This window comes from Pieris napi, chromosome 5, assembly GCF_905475465.1.
Source record: "Pieris napi chromosome 5, ilPieNapi1.2, whole genome shotgun sequence".
Lineage (NCBI taxonomy): Eukaryota > Metazoa > Arthropoda > Insecta > Lepidoptera > Pieridae > Pieris > Pieris napi.
The window spans coordinates 11,173,386-11,190,618 of NC_062238.1; the positions used below are offsets into that span (position 1 = coordinate 11,173,386).

Consider the following 17,233-nt stretch of genomic DNA (forward strand, 5'->3'; position numbering starts at 1 on the left):
TGTTACATTTTTTAGGCCTAACCTTGCGTTTTTTAGAGGACGCAATTTTATTTTTTTGATGTGTAGGGGGGGTCAGTGTAAAGCTAAAACCAAGTTTGTGGGGTCGCCACCCTTGTCCCACGGCCGCCATCTTGGAAAAAGGGGTCCAAAAACCACGTTTTTGGCTATATCTCCTAAACTATCCATCCTACATTTAACTTGTAAAGACACATTTTGTAGCAAATCGCTGTGCCTACAATTATGTTTATGTAACTTTTTATCATAAATCCAAAATTTAAAAAGTTATAAGTAAAAAAAGTGAAAATATTTTCTATTTCTAAAGTTGACTAGGTGCGTCAATGCTCATGACAAGCCGATCAAAACAGCAGTTTTACCTTACTTTTAAGATCTCTCGTTTATTTTAAACAAATTTTCCAAATATATTTTTTTTTATTTTTTTTTATTCCTACAATTTTACTTATTGGTATTCCTAGTAGGCCTATTCCACAGACAAGGTAATCTTCGACATAATTATATTATCAATCAGTTATTAGAATGGTAGCTAGCTATCACTTTTTTATTAATAATTTTTTGAATTTTGGATTTATGATAAAAAGTTACATGGACATAATCGTAGACACAGCGATTTGCTACAAAATGTGTCTTTGCAAGTTTTATGTACGATGGATAGTTCAGGAGATATAGCCAAAAACATGGTTTTTGGACCCCTTTATCCAAGATGGCGGCCGGGGGACAAGCACGCCAACCCCACAAACTTGGAGTTAAGCTTGTATTGACCCCCCCTACATGTTCCATAAATAAAATTGCGTCCTCTAAAAAACGCAACCCCAAATGTAACTTTTCAATGGACTAGGGTGCCCAGCCAGGGATCGAACCTACGACCTCAGAGAGTCACACGCTGAGGCCTTCTTCAAGAAGGAAATCGCGAAAAAAGAAATCCGACCTTTAAAATTACCATAATGCAATTAAAAAAAAAATAGTTTCATTAACATGTAAATCAACACTTACAAACCGACATTTTAAATAAAACCTCAGACGTAAAGAAAACAAATAGTAGACGCTTGTCGGTTATCGAGACTCCCGCGCAGAATTTTAAAAGTATAAGGTTTCAGTTTTGGCGGGAAACACGGTTCTGGTTAAGCCAGTTCCTTATGAGGTCATTGCCTCAGCGCACTAATTAGTCATATATTTATACTAGCTTTTGCCTGCGATTTGTTCATAAAAACTTATATCATATGGTAACCGCACGGTTAAGGAATTAAATTAGCCTATTAAGGTAAACCGTATACATTAACGGACCGTGTTATAGGAAATCACGTTGTAGGAATATTCTCGTAAAACTGTTTTTTTTTTAACAATTCAAAAACTAGGAACACGATATTAATAAAGTTATTTAGTTTAATTTTAACACAACACAATTAAAACAGGAGCAAAGGTACCTGATGTTAAGTGATACCGCCGCCTTTAGACACATTGCCAGAGGTTGTGCGTTGCATTATTTTAAGAATTGGTACGCTCTTTTCTTGAAGGACCTTAAGTCGAATTCGTTCGGAAATACATCGGTGGGCAGCTGGTTCCACATAGTGATGGTGCGCGGAAAACTGCCTTAAAAATCTTACTACAATCGTATGACACCGCCTTTGACACAATTTTTTTTTGTCCTGGCACATTATAAACATTACTGTTGCATTTGAAAATTGGTATTTGTATTTCGAATCTAGAATTCCAATTTTGAAATTCTCTAAGTTGGCGCTCGAGTTACAGGTAGGCAACATCTGGAAAACATAGTTCCTGTTACTTTAATATAAATATTATACATAAGTTATTTACGATAATATTTTATGTATGATTTTCGCAATTCTTCCATTGTTTTTTATCTGTGACCTTTAACGTTATTACTTTGAAAGTTAAAAGATAAAGACAGAGTGTACCTTTGTTCGCGTCATAAATTAAAAAGTCAGACAATAGACGTCTTTGATATTTTACGACATACACAGTTCGTTACTGCTTAAAGTGTCCTTTGCTTATGAACGCCGAGAGCTATCTATGTTTCAGAGCATACATACGTCATACTGTGTATTTAAAATTCACTATTATTATTATTAAAAATCCATTGTTTAACGAAATTTCACAATTAAAATTTATAAACTCTGTGATAACAATAATTTTAATCTTTATATAATATGTACTATTTTACGGACTTAACAGACTTCTTATCTCAAGTTATAATCTCGTCTTGAGCGCTGTCAAATATGTCATACAGAAAAAATGGTTTGACAGCTCTTGGAAGTTTGATTGACGAATTCTTTCATTTGATTGAATCTAGACTAGAGGAATCAGGGACAAATTCAGGGTTTTACCTGTACGACTCCCGTCTCTCAAATCCAATACGTTTTAGACGTCCTTTTATAAAACGTTACGATGCGGGACGGGGATTGAATAACGCGTTATTTTTAATATTATTTTCTACTTACACCACATAATAGTAACTAAAGAGTCACTAGGTGGTCACGAAACGTTTTACTAGACTTGGGTACAGTGCTGAAAAACGTTACGGCGACTTCATGGGGGGAGGGTCAATAATCTCCAAAAATTGCGTTACGTAATACTTGAACGCTCCCTAAGTCTAGGGAGACCTGTACATCAGGGTACTCCGCTGTTATAACGGTTTAAAGAAATTGTAACTCAACAATCGTTACCAAAGTACCTAAAGAAAAATATCAGTTTTCTACTGAGACTTATTACTAAAATAAAGATACAGGTTTAAACGTGAACACTTCTTGATTTCAATCCTTCCAAAATGTGTAGCGAAGTTACATAAACTTATTTATTATAAGCTTTCTCGTAGAACGACTGATTTTATTACTCATTGCATACTCTCAATTTTATTTATTGCCATTAAAACGAACAAGAGTGAAAACATATCAGTTGACACTTTATTCGATAATCCTTAATTAAACTCTTGAATGGGTGTTAAGAAATTCGAGTGTTAAGTGTTATTTCGATATTGGTTGAAATGGTGATAGCGGTAAAATTGTAAATTGTTATGTTTAGGTATTAATAAACGAATACATAAATAACTAACAAAATATTTCAACCAAAATAAAAATTTATAAAAATGTTAAATCTAATCTTAGGGCTAATGAGTACCTAATATGTCATTAGCAAATTACGAGGTTGCATAATAATATTAATAATATAGAATTTAATTAATAACAAAACACAACTTTTCTATAGTATTATCAATATAATATATGTACAATAACATGTGTACCCTTGGTACGAACAATCTTATGTGAAAAACATTTAAAATTGTACTTACAATACATAAGAGGTCTTAGCGATTTCTAAACTAGCAAGCCTTTCGCTTTCCACGTGATGATACAGGAAGACATCTCATTATGTGTCCCACTCCTTAAAGTGCGTGGTGGTGTAAACCACTTGTTGTGGGTTTGTTCTCAGCTATTTTTTTTATATTTTTTATTGGCCAATTCACACCAATTGACCTAATCCCATGGTAAGCTGGTGAAGCTTGTGTTATGGGTACCTACTAGGCAACAAATATACATACATATTATAGATACACATATAAATACATATTTAAACACCCAAGACCTAAGCACAACACCAAATGCTCATCACATCGATGTTTGTCTCAGCCGGGGATCGAACCCGGGACCCATGGATTCGCAGTCAGGGGTACTAACCACTAGACCAATGAGCCGTCAAAGCTATTACCTGCCTCCACCCATTGGCAAACTGAAGGCATCCGTCAGGTTTCATTGGGTTGGGTTGTAAATTAAGTTTGAGTCCCACGAGCTTGAGCAAAATGCCGCAGCATGGCCAACAGCATATCCTGAGTTTAAAAACAAGGGTGGCTTCCAACCCGCATAAGAGACCCTGGAGGTGGGTTTCCAAACCACTACCAACCCAGCTAATGGAAGTGAAATTAATTATTTCTCAAACTTGCCACTTATGTCGTTAAAAGTCTGCAATCTTGACAGTATTTTAACCTACTTTACGAAAACGCATGGGTTTCACAACGAAATGTAAATAATTTTATTGCGATTTTATATTAACCGTTAATATCGACTTAATTATTATTATACCTTAACCGTATAGCAGGTATTATGTATGACTTTGACGTAGGGCAGACACATTTCTTTCTTTCAGAAAAAAATTAAATACGCAATTCTAGTATGACAATTTGTACTAAAGTTTGTATGAACACCTAAACAGATTTATCGATTATGTTAATTTAGTATGTAACAAAACTTATAGAGGGCTCTTAATCTAATGTTATAGATGACTGTTTCTATAAAAATAATATTTCAAATACTTTTTTTATCACTTTCAAATGTGAATAGGAAGGTAAGGGTTACATCATATGAACTTCCTTTACTATAAAAAGAAACTTAACTCAAAAGTGCTTTCAACAAATAATACATAAACTTTAATCACTTTAAGATTAAGCATAAGATAAAAGTATTGTTTTACAGCCTTCGAAATTTAAATTTTAAAACCGTTAATTGCACAGTAGTTATAAAATGTCACGGCCCTACTAAGTACATTAAACGCAAACACTTATCGACATCTTAAAAATATCCTATTGAGTACTTTAATGAATAATAATTATATGTAATCGATATTTATGTCTTTTAAAGGGCAACATCAACACCTCGAGTAACCAAAATTAACCCATAATTTTCTTTAACGTAGTTGTTGGAGCCATACATTTCGACAGATACTTTATTAATCTATATATATATATATATATATATATATATATATATATATATATATGTATATTAATATAATAAAAAAAAATATGTACTTCTCTTTATGGTCTAAATACAACTAACATACACTTTTCATAATTAAAACAGGTTCTGTTAACTTCGTTATTACGTGCGCGTAAATTCTGTTTATTTTAAATTCAAAATTTATCATAAAATATGTTACTTGTGTCTGATAAATAAAACAAAGATTCCCTTGCTTTCTTAGCGAGAAGATCCCATTTACTACTCTAGCTGTTCGTAGTGATACGTCAATATAAAGCTGGCTTGAGAGATAGACTGATTTATTTATATTTAATAGTGTACATAGACCTGTAATAACGCAGTATAAATTGTAGGTGTAATTACCTTCAATATTACACTACTATTTATTACTTATTTATATATTTTCTTACGTGATATAATAGGAGGCGAACGGGCAGGAGGCTCATCTGATGTTAAGTGACATGGACATTCACATTGTCAAGAAGCTCGCAAGTGCGTTGCCAGCCTTAAGAATTGGTACGCTCTTTTCTTGAAGGACCTTAAGTCGAATTCGATGTCGGTGGTGCGCGGCAAAAACTGCCTTAAGAATCGCTGGACGTCGAGGTGATACGGATGGTATTTGTATTCTGCCTTGAATACCGATAGTGAAACTCTGCTGCAGATGCGAACAACTCCGCTAAACACATGGTAAATGCGGTAGAAGATGCAGATACATTAGTACATATAGTGAACTCCTTGGTACAGATAAACATTATTGGCCTCTGGTTTTATTAAGACATATAGATAAAATCCTACGAGCCAGCCTGGAACTTCGTGCAGGTCATGCAGAGCAAAGCCCCGGTATGGGGACTGAAGAAGATATGTATGTTGTATGTTTTTTGTCTATGTATGTCACGTAAACGTGTAGTGTCAACGCAACATTAAGTACTAGTTGTTTCTATTTTAGCGACCATCAATCCAGGTCAATCAGAGGCAAATGAAAACATCACTTAGCTACAAATGTCATAACTAAAGCCCTCAACGTTTGAAACTGTGACGCCAATTGGCAAAGATGCCAACTAAAAGTTTTCTGCAAAACATTAACGAAGGCTACGGTAATATTGAACAGTTTTTTGTCTAGTAATTCGTCTAAAATGTACTCATAAAATAAACATAATTTTTAGTATCTATTAAAAAGCTCGAGGTGAAATAGATTAGAGTATTTTCCTTTTTAAATAGTAATGTCATACACATTACATGAATTTAAAATATTAACAGCAAGTTTTACACAAAGAAAAATTCGCTTTATTTCTAGAAAGAGCTTTTTAAAATACATCGCTACTCCCGGGAATCGAAACGGTAGAAAACTTGGCGATTAAAAAGAGTGGCGGAGAGTTTATTGCTAGTTCTCTTCCGTTCACGCCCTTGATTTGAGAACTGGCAGTAAATGTAAAATTAGAAGCATTTCATATAGCCAATTTTTTTTTTCACGTTCATAAGTTTACATTGTGTTACCTATATGACTAAATGATTTTGACTTTTGGTAAAAAAAGCGTAAACTTTTGTAGCCATACAAAAACAAGATTTCCCAATTGATTATTATTTATATGTGTAATCCAATTGTATATATGTGTGTAGCAAAACATTCTTTATATGCAATGTTTCATTATTACCTAACCCGAACTAAATTCCCGTTATTCCGTAAGTAGCACTTAACCAATACAGTGAGTTGGCATTTATCACTGATAAAGATTTTGTAATCAACGAGCACGCGCGATGTAGTATCTTTAAAGGACTACAAGCAATGTCAAGTTGATAATTACATATTATAGGCCGTTATTATGTATAATTAATTTTCATAAAAGCTATCAACTGCGGCTTAGTTCATTGTATATAATTGTTTTAACACTTTATAATAGTTAAAATTTGGCGTACATTGTAAACGAAATGGTGTGGTAGTCCAAAGTAGAAATCACAGTAATAAATGTTCTTAAACATACCGCGTTTTATTGTTAGCAAATGGGTAACTTTTCAGAAGTCTTAGTAACTTCTTTTAACCAAGGAAAACAACAAACTAGTAGCGCTAAAACCTTTTTAGGTCTGGGCCTCAGATTTCGACCTCAAAGATGAGAGTCGCTGCCACGCTGCCGCCACTAAGCTAACACTACTCTAGTGCACTTTAACCAAGGAAACAATAATAAAATTTTGAAGTTTATCGAAAGAAAAAACATTATGTACAAATAAAAACACAAAACTCATACAAATTAGCACATTTATTAAAAGTTCCACATAAATTTACAAACATTTGCTACAATGTAAGGTTTGTGTAAAATACAAAATTGGATTCAAATGTTTATCAAAACATCTGAATATAGCTTATGATAAATATAGGAATTGTTTGTTTACTTATTGCAAAAGATAACGTAAAGAGTACAAGGTAAATAGAGTAATTTTCATCACATTTTCCAACACCGAGGCTATAATTCAGTATTTAGAACTATAAACAAATTTCTTAAAGCAACAACAAACACTATTTAACAAAGTCTATACCATGACCACTGTTGGAGATTTTTTCTTGCTTTTAATTATCGTAAATTGATTATTGCTTTTAAACGTTTATTCTCAAAACTGAAAATGCTTCATTAGGTTCTTGAAATATTTACGAAAATATCTTTTTATTTATTTTTACCATAAATTATCAATTAAAAAATCAGTATTGTTTTAACTCAAGTAAATACCAGTCACTTGATTACAGCGTAAAGACTGAAAAAGACGAGAGTTCTTAATTTAGCAGCTCCTTACAAACGTTGTGTAAAACAAAAAACTTGGCGATTAAAAAAAAAGGCGGAGAGATTATTGCCAGTTTTTCGCTTCCGTTCCACGCCTTTGATTTGAGAACTGGTAGTAAATGTAAAATTAGAAGCATTTAATGTATATTTCTTTTTTGACGTTCATAAGTGTACATTGTGTTGCCTATATGAATAAATGATTTTTGACTTGACTTTAAAATTGCAAGGAAAAGCAAAATGCTATGCTTTTTTGTGTACTTGATTTGAGAATACAATATTCGAATTTAATATATAAATTCCAGTGGTATTATCTATATATCACGACTAACAATGGATTAGGAAATAGTCAGTCCCGTTACAGGTGTGCAAGTTCGTGAGTACACAGCAAGGCCGTACAACCAGCCATTGTACTTAGCAATTAGCGTAGACAGGGAGATTTTATCGGCTATTATGAATTAATATTATAATTCAGAGACTAACATTAGTTACCGTTGAGTTTATTTATATCCATTACGAATAAATTTAGACGTGTTTTGTTTTAACAAAGATTTTATCATGTATGTTATTCGATTGGACATTATTATTTATTAAAACCCATTTTTAGTTATAGAATTTGTACATTAAAATATATGATAGAAGATGTCTTAATACAAGCAGTTTTTGTGTCACAGACGGAAGGTCCAAACCGGAAATTGCTAGTTGTCGAAAAATATTATATAAACCCATTCTTAAAAGTACTTTAAATAATGCTTAAAGTAAAAGTGTTTTAAAATATTATAGTATTATCACTTTTATGACGGTAAATTTAATAATGACCACTTTATTTAAGTGTGTGAATTTAAAAGACAGAGTACAGATCATAAGTGCAATTTCAGTGGGACAACAATTGTTTAATTAAATCGACTCTTTTGAAATATTTTAAAAGTTTTAAAATATTTTCGTATTTTCTTCAGGAGCAAGTGTTAAATGCGCACATAGAAAACCCATTGCTGCACAGCCTGGATCAAACATACGACTTCACAGATCGCACGCTTAAGCCATCGCTCTTAAAACATTAATACCGTAATAAACAATTTATTATTTAAGACATAAATTATATCACAGTACCAATTTGCAAACATGATATATGATCTAAACATACGATAGCGTCAGCAAAAAACCCGATACAAAACATCAAATTACGAGTTCGCTGATTCACCGAGACACCGCCCAGCGAATCTAATTATTTTTAATTTACTACTCATAAACAATCTACAAAAGATTTCGGACATCTATAAAATTATATTTAGAAAATTCTCGTGAAAAAACTACAACATCTAAGTTGGATTTTTCAGTTTCAAATGCTGATAATTCGCGTTGCGGTTGACGCATTGAGATGAAACGAACAAAAGATTCGCTTCATTATAGTATGACGAAATTTTAAGAGGAACATTTAAGCAATGTTTGATGCAACCGGGGACAAACGGGCAAGCGGCTTACAACCTGATATTAAGGGAATCGATTTTACTGTAAATTCATTTAAATTGTATCATTCATTTATATTGCTTTTAAATACCTACATATTCTTTGTTCAATATTATATGTCATCCAACAAACCACTATATAATATAGGTGCACAATTCTTAATAAATATTTATAGTTAGAAATGTTTCGTAACGTTTATTTATTTTGAAAGACAAAACACTTACGCTCTTATAAAAACTAAATCAGTCTTATTTCACTCTTCTAAGTTTATCTCTCGTCTCTTTCTATCAAATTGTGTTTACACTGTGATGAAAAAAAGACAGACGACTTTACTTAAAACAAAGAAATTATGTTGTTTTTACTCAAACCAATAATTAAGATACATCACTTGACTTACCCCAGTAGATTTTATAAAGCGAATCCAATAATCCTTGCATCATTTTGACGAGCACACACTTACACACTCAATAAATATTTATCACACACTGAACATCATTACTTCATTATTATGAACTATAATGCGAAGTGTTCATCTGACTAAAGCAAGCAGACCATTCAATTAAAATTTAATTTATACCTTGTTAATAATCGATATGTGTCTAAAAATAATACAAAATATGTCTGTATTTTGTAACTCTTTTAGCCTGTTAAATATCTGGGCTACCTGTTACACTCAGCCTTTATGTTTTTGTATGTGTTTACTTTTATATGTGTTTAATAAAGTGTGTAAAAAGCGCTTTCTATATCAGTAGCGTAGGCGATAGTAAGGCTCAAATAAATAGCTTAACTTAGTCAAAAGCTTATACAAAATCAGTGAAAGGATTTCTTCAACAGCTAAATAGTATTAAATTATAAATACTGACTTCAAATAAAATTAAAAAAATTATTTCACACTTTTCTACCAATAAGTGAGATCTCGACTATATACTACATGAGTAAATAAGGTGTTCTCCAAGGTAGCATCTTGGTATGCAGATGTTTGTGATTGTTAACAGATGGATTCGACATGTTCAACACAGGTATAGCGGACATCGAGTAATCAATCAGAAAAACACGAATATAAACAAAAGTAAATCGAATCTCATAGATCAACAACCGAAGACGATGTACTGTGGGTTCCGGTGATACACAATCAATAATAATCAATATCATCTTCATCAAAAGAAAAAGCATGATTTCTAATCGTTTCAAAACCGAAGTTTTTTGTTGACCCCGTACTGTCGTAAACAATTCGAAACGTCGTGCGACTGACGTAAAAAATGTATTGTCAAGTTCCATTTTGCGTTTGCGGAATATTACTTAATAAAATTTACGTATTCATAAAGAAATTCATAGAAGGGAACTGAACCCTGGCGTAACAAACGCTAGAAATGTCTTTATAAACTGAAGGTGAACGAACCTTGAAACGAACAAGACGGTGGCCAAATTGAAGTAACGGTAAGAAGTTCGATCGTTATCATCAATCAGTTTTGCGTAACTATATATTATATACACGCTATCGGGAATGGGGCATTACTACGTTGGTTTACAGACATTTCCTTCAAGTTCTTTAGTCGAATCTTTCAGTTATAAAATTTCGTGTTGTTATTGCAAACGTCCTCCATTCCCCTGTCTTTGGCAAGCCTTTATACTAAGGCATGTAAAGAGCTCAACGTAACAATCTATCAATGGCTTGGCATCTAGCACTTTCTTAAAATTGTTTTTGCCTCTAAAGACAAAAAGGACCTTGTTGAAAATAGTCAGTTTTCTCTACAATCAAACCCGAAAACCTCCAGGCTTTTGATATTAGTGCGGTAAATGAGGCCACGGAGACTTTGTCTATAAGCAATTACTTTACATAATGATCGTAAGGAATGCACTTCTCGTACAGTTAAAGAATGTATTGTGATAAAATCTGTGATACAAGCGACGATAAGGCTGCTACTTGAGGCTATTAATAATGGAATTACCATGAAGGAAGTTTTATAGCATTCGATGTTAAACACAACAAAAGTTTATACTAAACAAAATTTGAATTTTCTAAATACAGGATAGAAATACACACAGTTTGTATATTTATTTTACCAAAAAATCAATAATATAGAACAAATTTTACTACTACTAATAATATTCAAATACACGACAAGCAGAGTATAATAGTGATTTGCTATTCAGACACGAGGATGTCGAATAAATCTTCAAATTCTATTCATCGAAACGACAAAAGTTTTACTTGAATCATATTTTAATGCCAACATTGAGCGTGATGATTACGTTTTTAATTATGATTGATGGGACTATTCACTAACAAGGTCACATTTAAACAATATATTACACTACGTAAATGTATTGTTTCGAATCATATTGTTCAAATCTAGCAGTTTTTTGAGCAAGTTAATTGTCGTACTAAATCCCAATTATTGTTACTTTGTCAAAGGCCTTAATCAATTTGTTTTACGGAAGACATTCCGATAACATAGACTGTTACATACTTGACTGTCTCGATGTATTTATGGAGACGCGTTGAAGAGTCCTTTTACTAAGGAACTAAAGTGAGACAAAATTAGATATCCTAATGCATTCATCCATCCGTCTCAATTCATCTGAATCACATAAAATTGAATACAAAGTCCACACGTCGTCGATTCAAAAAGAAATAACGTTCATCACAAGTTGAAAGAGTCGTGACATCGCATCGTTAATCACATCAGAAAATTTCACTGTCAGCCATTCCTCAGCAAATGAGAACCGAGAACCTTAGCCAGATGAACAACCACTCTACCAAAATTCTTAACAATTAACTTATAATTTTCCTCAAACACAAGCTTTAAGCACTTAAAGGTCACATTCACACCCGCGATTTTCGAAAGGTCGTTTTGACCTCAGCCGCGGTCGAGATAAGTTATCTTCATTCCCGAAGGGAACGTTTCGGGACGTGCGCCCGCGCCGTCCGCGGTCTGCCGCAACGTCGCGACCACTGGCCATTTGGGATTATTTATAAATTGAAACAGACAGGGGTCGTAGAAATTTGCACGACGCGTGCTATGCCAAAGCTAATCCACCAGGTCACACCGGAAGCAAGTGACGGCGTCTGCGTTTGAATCACTAGTCTCACATTTTTCCTCGTATAATTTTCTATAACAGTCACCATAATTTAGCAATTAGTCATTTTAATTATAACGAATAAGTATCGCAATATAGTGAGGAAATGTTGCTAGCGGGACTGCCACAGGGACCAAACTTTTTAAATTTGTTTTAATTTTCTTTCCATCAATGTTTAATTATTATTATTTATTAATATTAATTATTATTATAACATGTACCACGTAATAATTGTTTTCTAGTTACCCACAACACAGGGCCCTAGTGTGGGGACTAGCGATATATGAATTCTGTCACAAACCCTTTTGTCATTAATAAAATTTTATTTTTATTATTGTATTATTACTATGTAGGTTAAGAATATTGTAAATACCGTACATTTGTATGTTGGACATATAAATACCCTAAGCTTCTCATTTATTTAAGACTACTTACGAAACGAATATTATTACAAAGGAACAGAAAAAAATGGGCTTCGTTAATATTATATGGACCTAATAAGTTCATAGGTAGGTCAATCAGGTTCTTAGTAGGTACTTTAGTGAATTCCACTATCAAACAGATTTATATCGCAATCGATTGGGAAACGTAAATGGAAAAACACCTTTCATTCATTCCTTTGAAGATATTTCATCACCCAACACATAAGGGCATCTGTCAATATTCTAACACTATTAAATTGACCAATTATGAAACCTACATAAGTAATTTGGCCCTGACAATGCTGCCCACGTTAACAGGTGTTCGGACCGTCGGACGAATGTTTGACACATGGGCGACGTGGGCGCAGAAACAAGCATTTTTAAATAACACATTTGCTAAATACATACTTATACTGTGGTTTATGATATGGCTGATTTTCGTATGTCAGAGAGCTACGAAGGAAGAGGAAAATGTATATTTAAATTATATTACGATTTTTTGAAATTCTATATCAATACCTAATTTATGTAACAATCTGTTTCTAACAAACGAGTCTCATATATATATTCGTATCGTAGAACAATGTCGGATTAGAAAAAAAAATCCACTTATCATATTTGAAAACTACATTAACTAAATATTACGGCTATACTAAAAAAAATCCATGTGTTTTAAATTTCATATTATTCAGTCGGTAAAGTGACGGATTTGATAGAAACATGTGATTTTTCTAGAAATCTGGGTAATTTAATATTATTATTTTTATTTTGTTTCAAAACAAACCTTTTCGTTTGCTTGTATGCCAATTTTCAGAATAACAGAATATGAATTAAAATAGTTATAACAAAAACTAACATGATTATATTATTTTGAAAAGGCTGCCCTGTAAAGTTTACTATTTGTCAGATCCGTCACTTTTCTACTACTATGACGATTATATATATTATAGAACAGGGGGCAAACGGGCAAGAGGCTCACCTGATGTTAAGTGGTGGCCCATAGACACTCAATACCAGAGGGCTCGCAAGTGCGTTGCCGGCTTTTTTTAATTAATACGCTCTTTTCTTTAAGAACCATACGTCAATAAATAAAATATAATATTGCTGAAGATTGTAGAAGTTAAAACGATTAAAATATTCGATAAATAAAACACATAGTAATTCAACCCAGTAGCTTTGTGACAGATTTAAAAAATATATATATTTGCTTATACTCACAGAACAGGGTTTTACAAAAATATAGCAGATTGAACCATCCGTAATTCAAAGCTAGAATATAGCGAAGATGAATGGATAAAATTCATTGCGAGCTGAATCTGGGACTCATTTGGCATCAACGCAGACGTCTCAATATCTCGCCGTGTGACATCTAAAATTAAAGTAATGAGTCGTATCTGAGCTTAGTAATTACACCTGTATACCAGTATTACGTATTATTAATTGATATTTAATGCGTGTCCTGTAAATCTACTAAGACGCTTTCAGTTAAATGTTGACTTCAGTTTATTATTCTAATTGAAATAACTAAGATAATCCACAGCTCAGTCGTTTACGAGACGTTTTTATAGAAGTGCATTTATGCGTTCTATTCTAGAGATAACTCTATATTTGTGCCTATAGGTAATTTTTGGTATTATGTAATTTTGTTTTTCCTAAGTAATTTCTTATGTTTGTTTTTTGTTTCGTGTGTTGCTATCTTGTCAATGGAGGCTGAATGTTAGGACATGATAGTATTTTTTTATTAAAAAATAAGTGCGTGCGTACAAAGTAGGTACACATGTCAGAATACTCTAATAATGTGATACTTCTTTGGCAAACAAAATTAATACAAGTTATTAATTTATTTCTTCCATAACAAAAACACGTGGCATTTTAATTTACAACTCGTCATTTGAGATTTCAATAAATTATTTTGCATAAAATAAAAAATACTAATATTTCATACATTTTTTTTACGAAATTTGAATTTATAAAATATAATTTCTATAATGTAATTCGCCCTTCTCAATTTCTCTCAATCGGTCTCAATTACTGTCTCTCTTTGAAACGACAAAAATGCTGCACATCTTCGTGACGTTAATATTATGTTGCGTTTCATTCGTACAATTTTACCCTCATGCGCCTAAAGAAGTTTCACTTTAAAAATAAATGTTTAGGAAATCGGCCTTCAAGCAACCGTTAGCATACACTATGAAACCATATAGCACACCAAATTGCTCTTTAATCTTACTCACATACCGACAGCTTCTAAAAACCATTTAAATCATGATTGATATCGATAAGCTTTTTACAAAAATCCAATAAAATAGCAACCTCGGAAAATCCACACATAATTCACCAGTATTTCTAACCCAGAAACAAATTCCAACAAATTCTCGTAGCAACGTTTTGTTACATGAATTACGAGTCTGTATAACAATGACGTGACTGTTATATTTTACAGGAAATAAAAAAAGCTGCGTCATCCGCGGTATTCTCAAACATTTCGCACACATTACATAAAATGTAAAAATCATGTTCTATTATAAAATACACACATCTTTCTAGGTATTTAGTTTTATGATTTATTATTGTTTTAATTAAATCATCGGACGACGTGGAGAATGTAAAATTAAATCCTGGCGTCCCAAAACAGCGTTCTTTTCAGGTCGGGTCCTTCAAAAAAAATGTGTGCGTGTGTACACACGTAAGAAGTGAAACTTCTTTATGACCTTATTTTTCGAAAAATGATCTACTATATGCAACTTTACAGAAATTGGTTAAATAAAGTTAAATTAGATAAAGCTTAACAAAAGGCTTTTACTATCATAGACATGAATACAAATACAATTATTTAATTTTACCTTATTACTACTAAGATTATTACAGAATTTCATTAATTGTAATAGAATTATTACTATCATTGTTATCGTTATTATATATTTTTGTTATTAATGGCTTCGAATCTCTTCGGATCAACCGTGGTAGGGACAAGAAAAAGATGGAAGTTTGACTTCAAAAAGCAACATGGCGCGTAACCGAAAAACGTGACGATTTGCTACAAAATTTCTCCCATACGTCGATAAAGAAGTGTCACTTCGAAAAAGCGTTCTTAGGGAATGTTCGGGTAATAATCCACTGTTTACTGACTTACTTGGCACTATCCAGACTGTCTTGAAATCGTCTGTAAACTTTTATTTTAATTGGCAACTACACTATCTTTATAAGATTATGCCTTTAAATTAATATTTCCTTATATATGTCACCGTAAAATTGTAAAAACCGTTAGATTGTAATCTATCTCGCGAGATTGTAAACTGTCGAAAGATTGTGAACCTCAACGAACTGCTTACAAATTAACGTATTATTATTCGGTAGTTATATGAAATTGTTGGGAAGTAAAATTAATCTGTAATTGACCAAAGAAGTTTGAATGATAACTAAGTTAGTGTAGTACAATCTACCGAATAATAATACGTTAAATTGTAAGCAGTACGCTGAGGTTCACAATCTTTCGACAGTTTATAATCTCGCGAGATAGATTACAATCTAACGGTGTTTACAATTTTACGTTAACATATATTTTCCCTAAAACGTTTTTGACGTATGACGGATTCGTAAACGCAGATTTCGGCCCAAATTCTTCCTTTAGTTTATTCTTACACAACAGCTGCGTCTGATTTATTGGTCATAAACCATCGTTCAAATCATCCATTGTATTTTAAGAAAGAATGTAAGATTTTAAATAATATTTCAGTTACAAAAATGTTACACGTGATTTCTGTTTATACTAGGAACACACGCAGGTGGAATTTCAATTTGTGTATTCTTGGCTTGTTGCTGTGGTGAATTAACGAGGATAAACATTTGATGGACTGTACTTGTTTGTTTGCTTAAAGTAAATGTATAAACTAAAGATTGATATAAACATCCTACCCTAGGCGAGAGTCAGGACAAAGACTCTATTTCCGTAATAGGTACAACATACAAATCTAATATATAAAATTCTCGTGTCACAATGTTCGTTCCCATACACGGCTACTACCTTTCAAACCCCTAAATGTTAAGGATCCACCCCAAAAATTTTATTTTTAAGAATTTTTTTTTATTGAAGTTATACTTCTTTAGGCGCGTTATGAAAATTTGATGAGAGTGAAATTTTACGATGCGCGCGCACCTATGACACAAAATTCGGAGTGTGATTATAGCGTGCGCAATCTACAAAAGAAATAGAATATAAGCTAACTTCACGCATATTCTATTTCTTAGCTTAGCAGCTTAACAAGAATTTTGAATATCCATGACAATTGACATCTGACATTGACATTTACCTTTTAAACAAATATAGGAGTTTGAATTATTGTTTAAAATAAAAGATTATCTATGTATCTAGTTATTTTCATTATACAAGTGCGAATTTTATATGTGCGTCTGAATTATAATCAGAAGTGATTTAAATTTAATATCTAAATCAAAACTAATTAATATGATAAAATATTTGTGAAAAAACTGTGCCAACCTTCCTGAGTGCTTCAATACAATTGAGGTTAACTATCCGTAGGTATTATCGAGTATTATTGTTGATTAAAACTGAAACATGAACCATTATTCATTGCTTATGTTTATTGCGTTTGTTACAGCAACGTTTTAGAAATATTCTATATATCAATAATTGAGAACAAAGATTTAAGCACGAATACTAATAAGGAGAAAATGAAGGCTTGGAGCGATATAACAG

The 17,233-nt window shown here is 32.5% G+C and overlaps 1 protein-coding gene across 8 annotated transcripts in view; it reads right to left on the reverse strand.

The window, feature by feature from the left end:
• The window catches only part of LOC125049319 (rho GTPase-activating protein 21), a 370,956-nt gene that overhangs the window by 319,604 nt on the left and 34,119 nt on the right, over positions 1 to 17,233 (reverse strand). For 7 of the 8 annotated variants that reach the window (XM_047648470.1, XM_047648474.1, XM_047648472.1 and 4 more), the window contains exons 1-2: positions 11,485 to 11,958; positions 9,411 to 9,550 (exon numbers count right to left, since the gene is read on the reverse strand). The exons of the other annotated variant lie outside the window; for it this stretch is intronic. In XM_047648470.1, coding sequence (XP_047504426.1) covers positions 9,411 to 9,453 — 43 coding nt within the window. In that variant the 5' untranslated portion in view covers positions 9,454 to 9,550; positions 11,485 to 11,958. Of the gene's footprint in view, positions 1 to 9,410; positions 9,551 to 11,484; positions 11,959 to 17,233 lie in introns of those variants that run through there. 8 annotated transcript variants of the gene reach the window in all.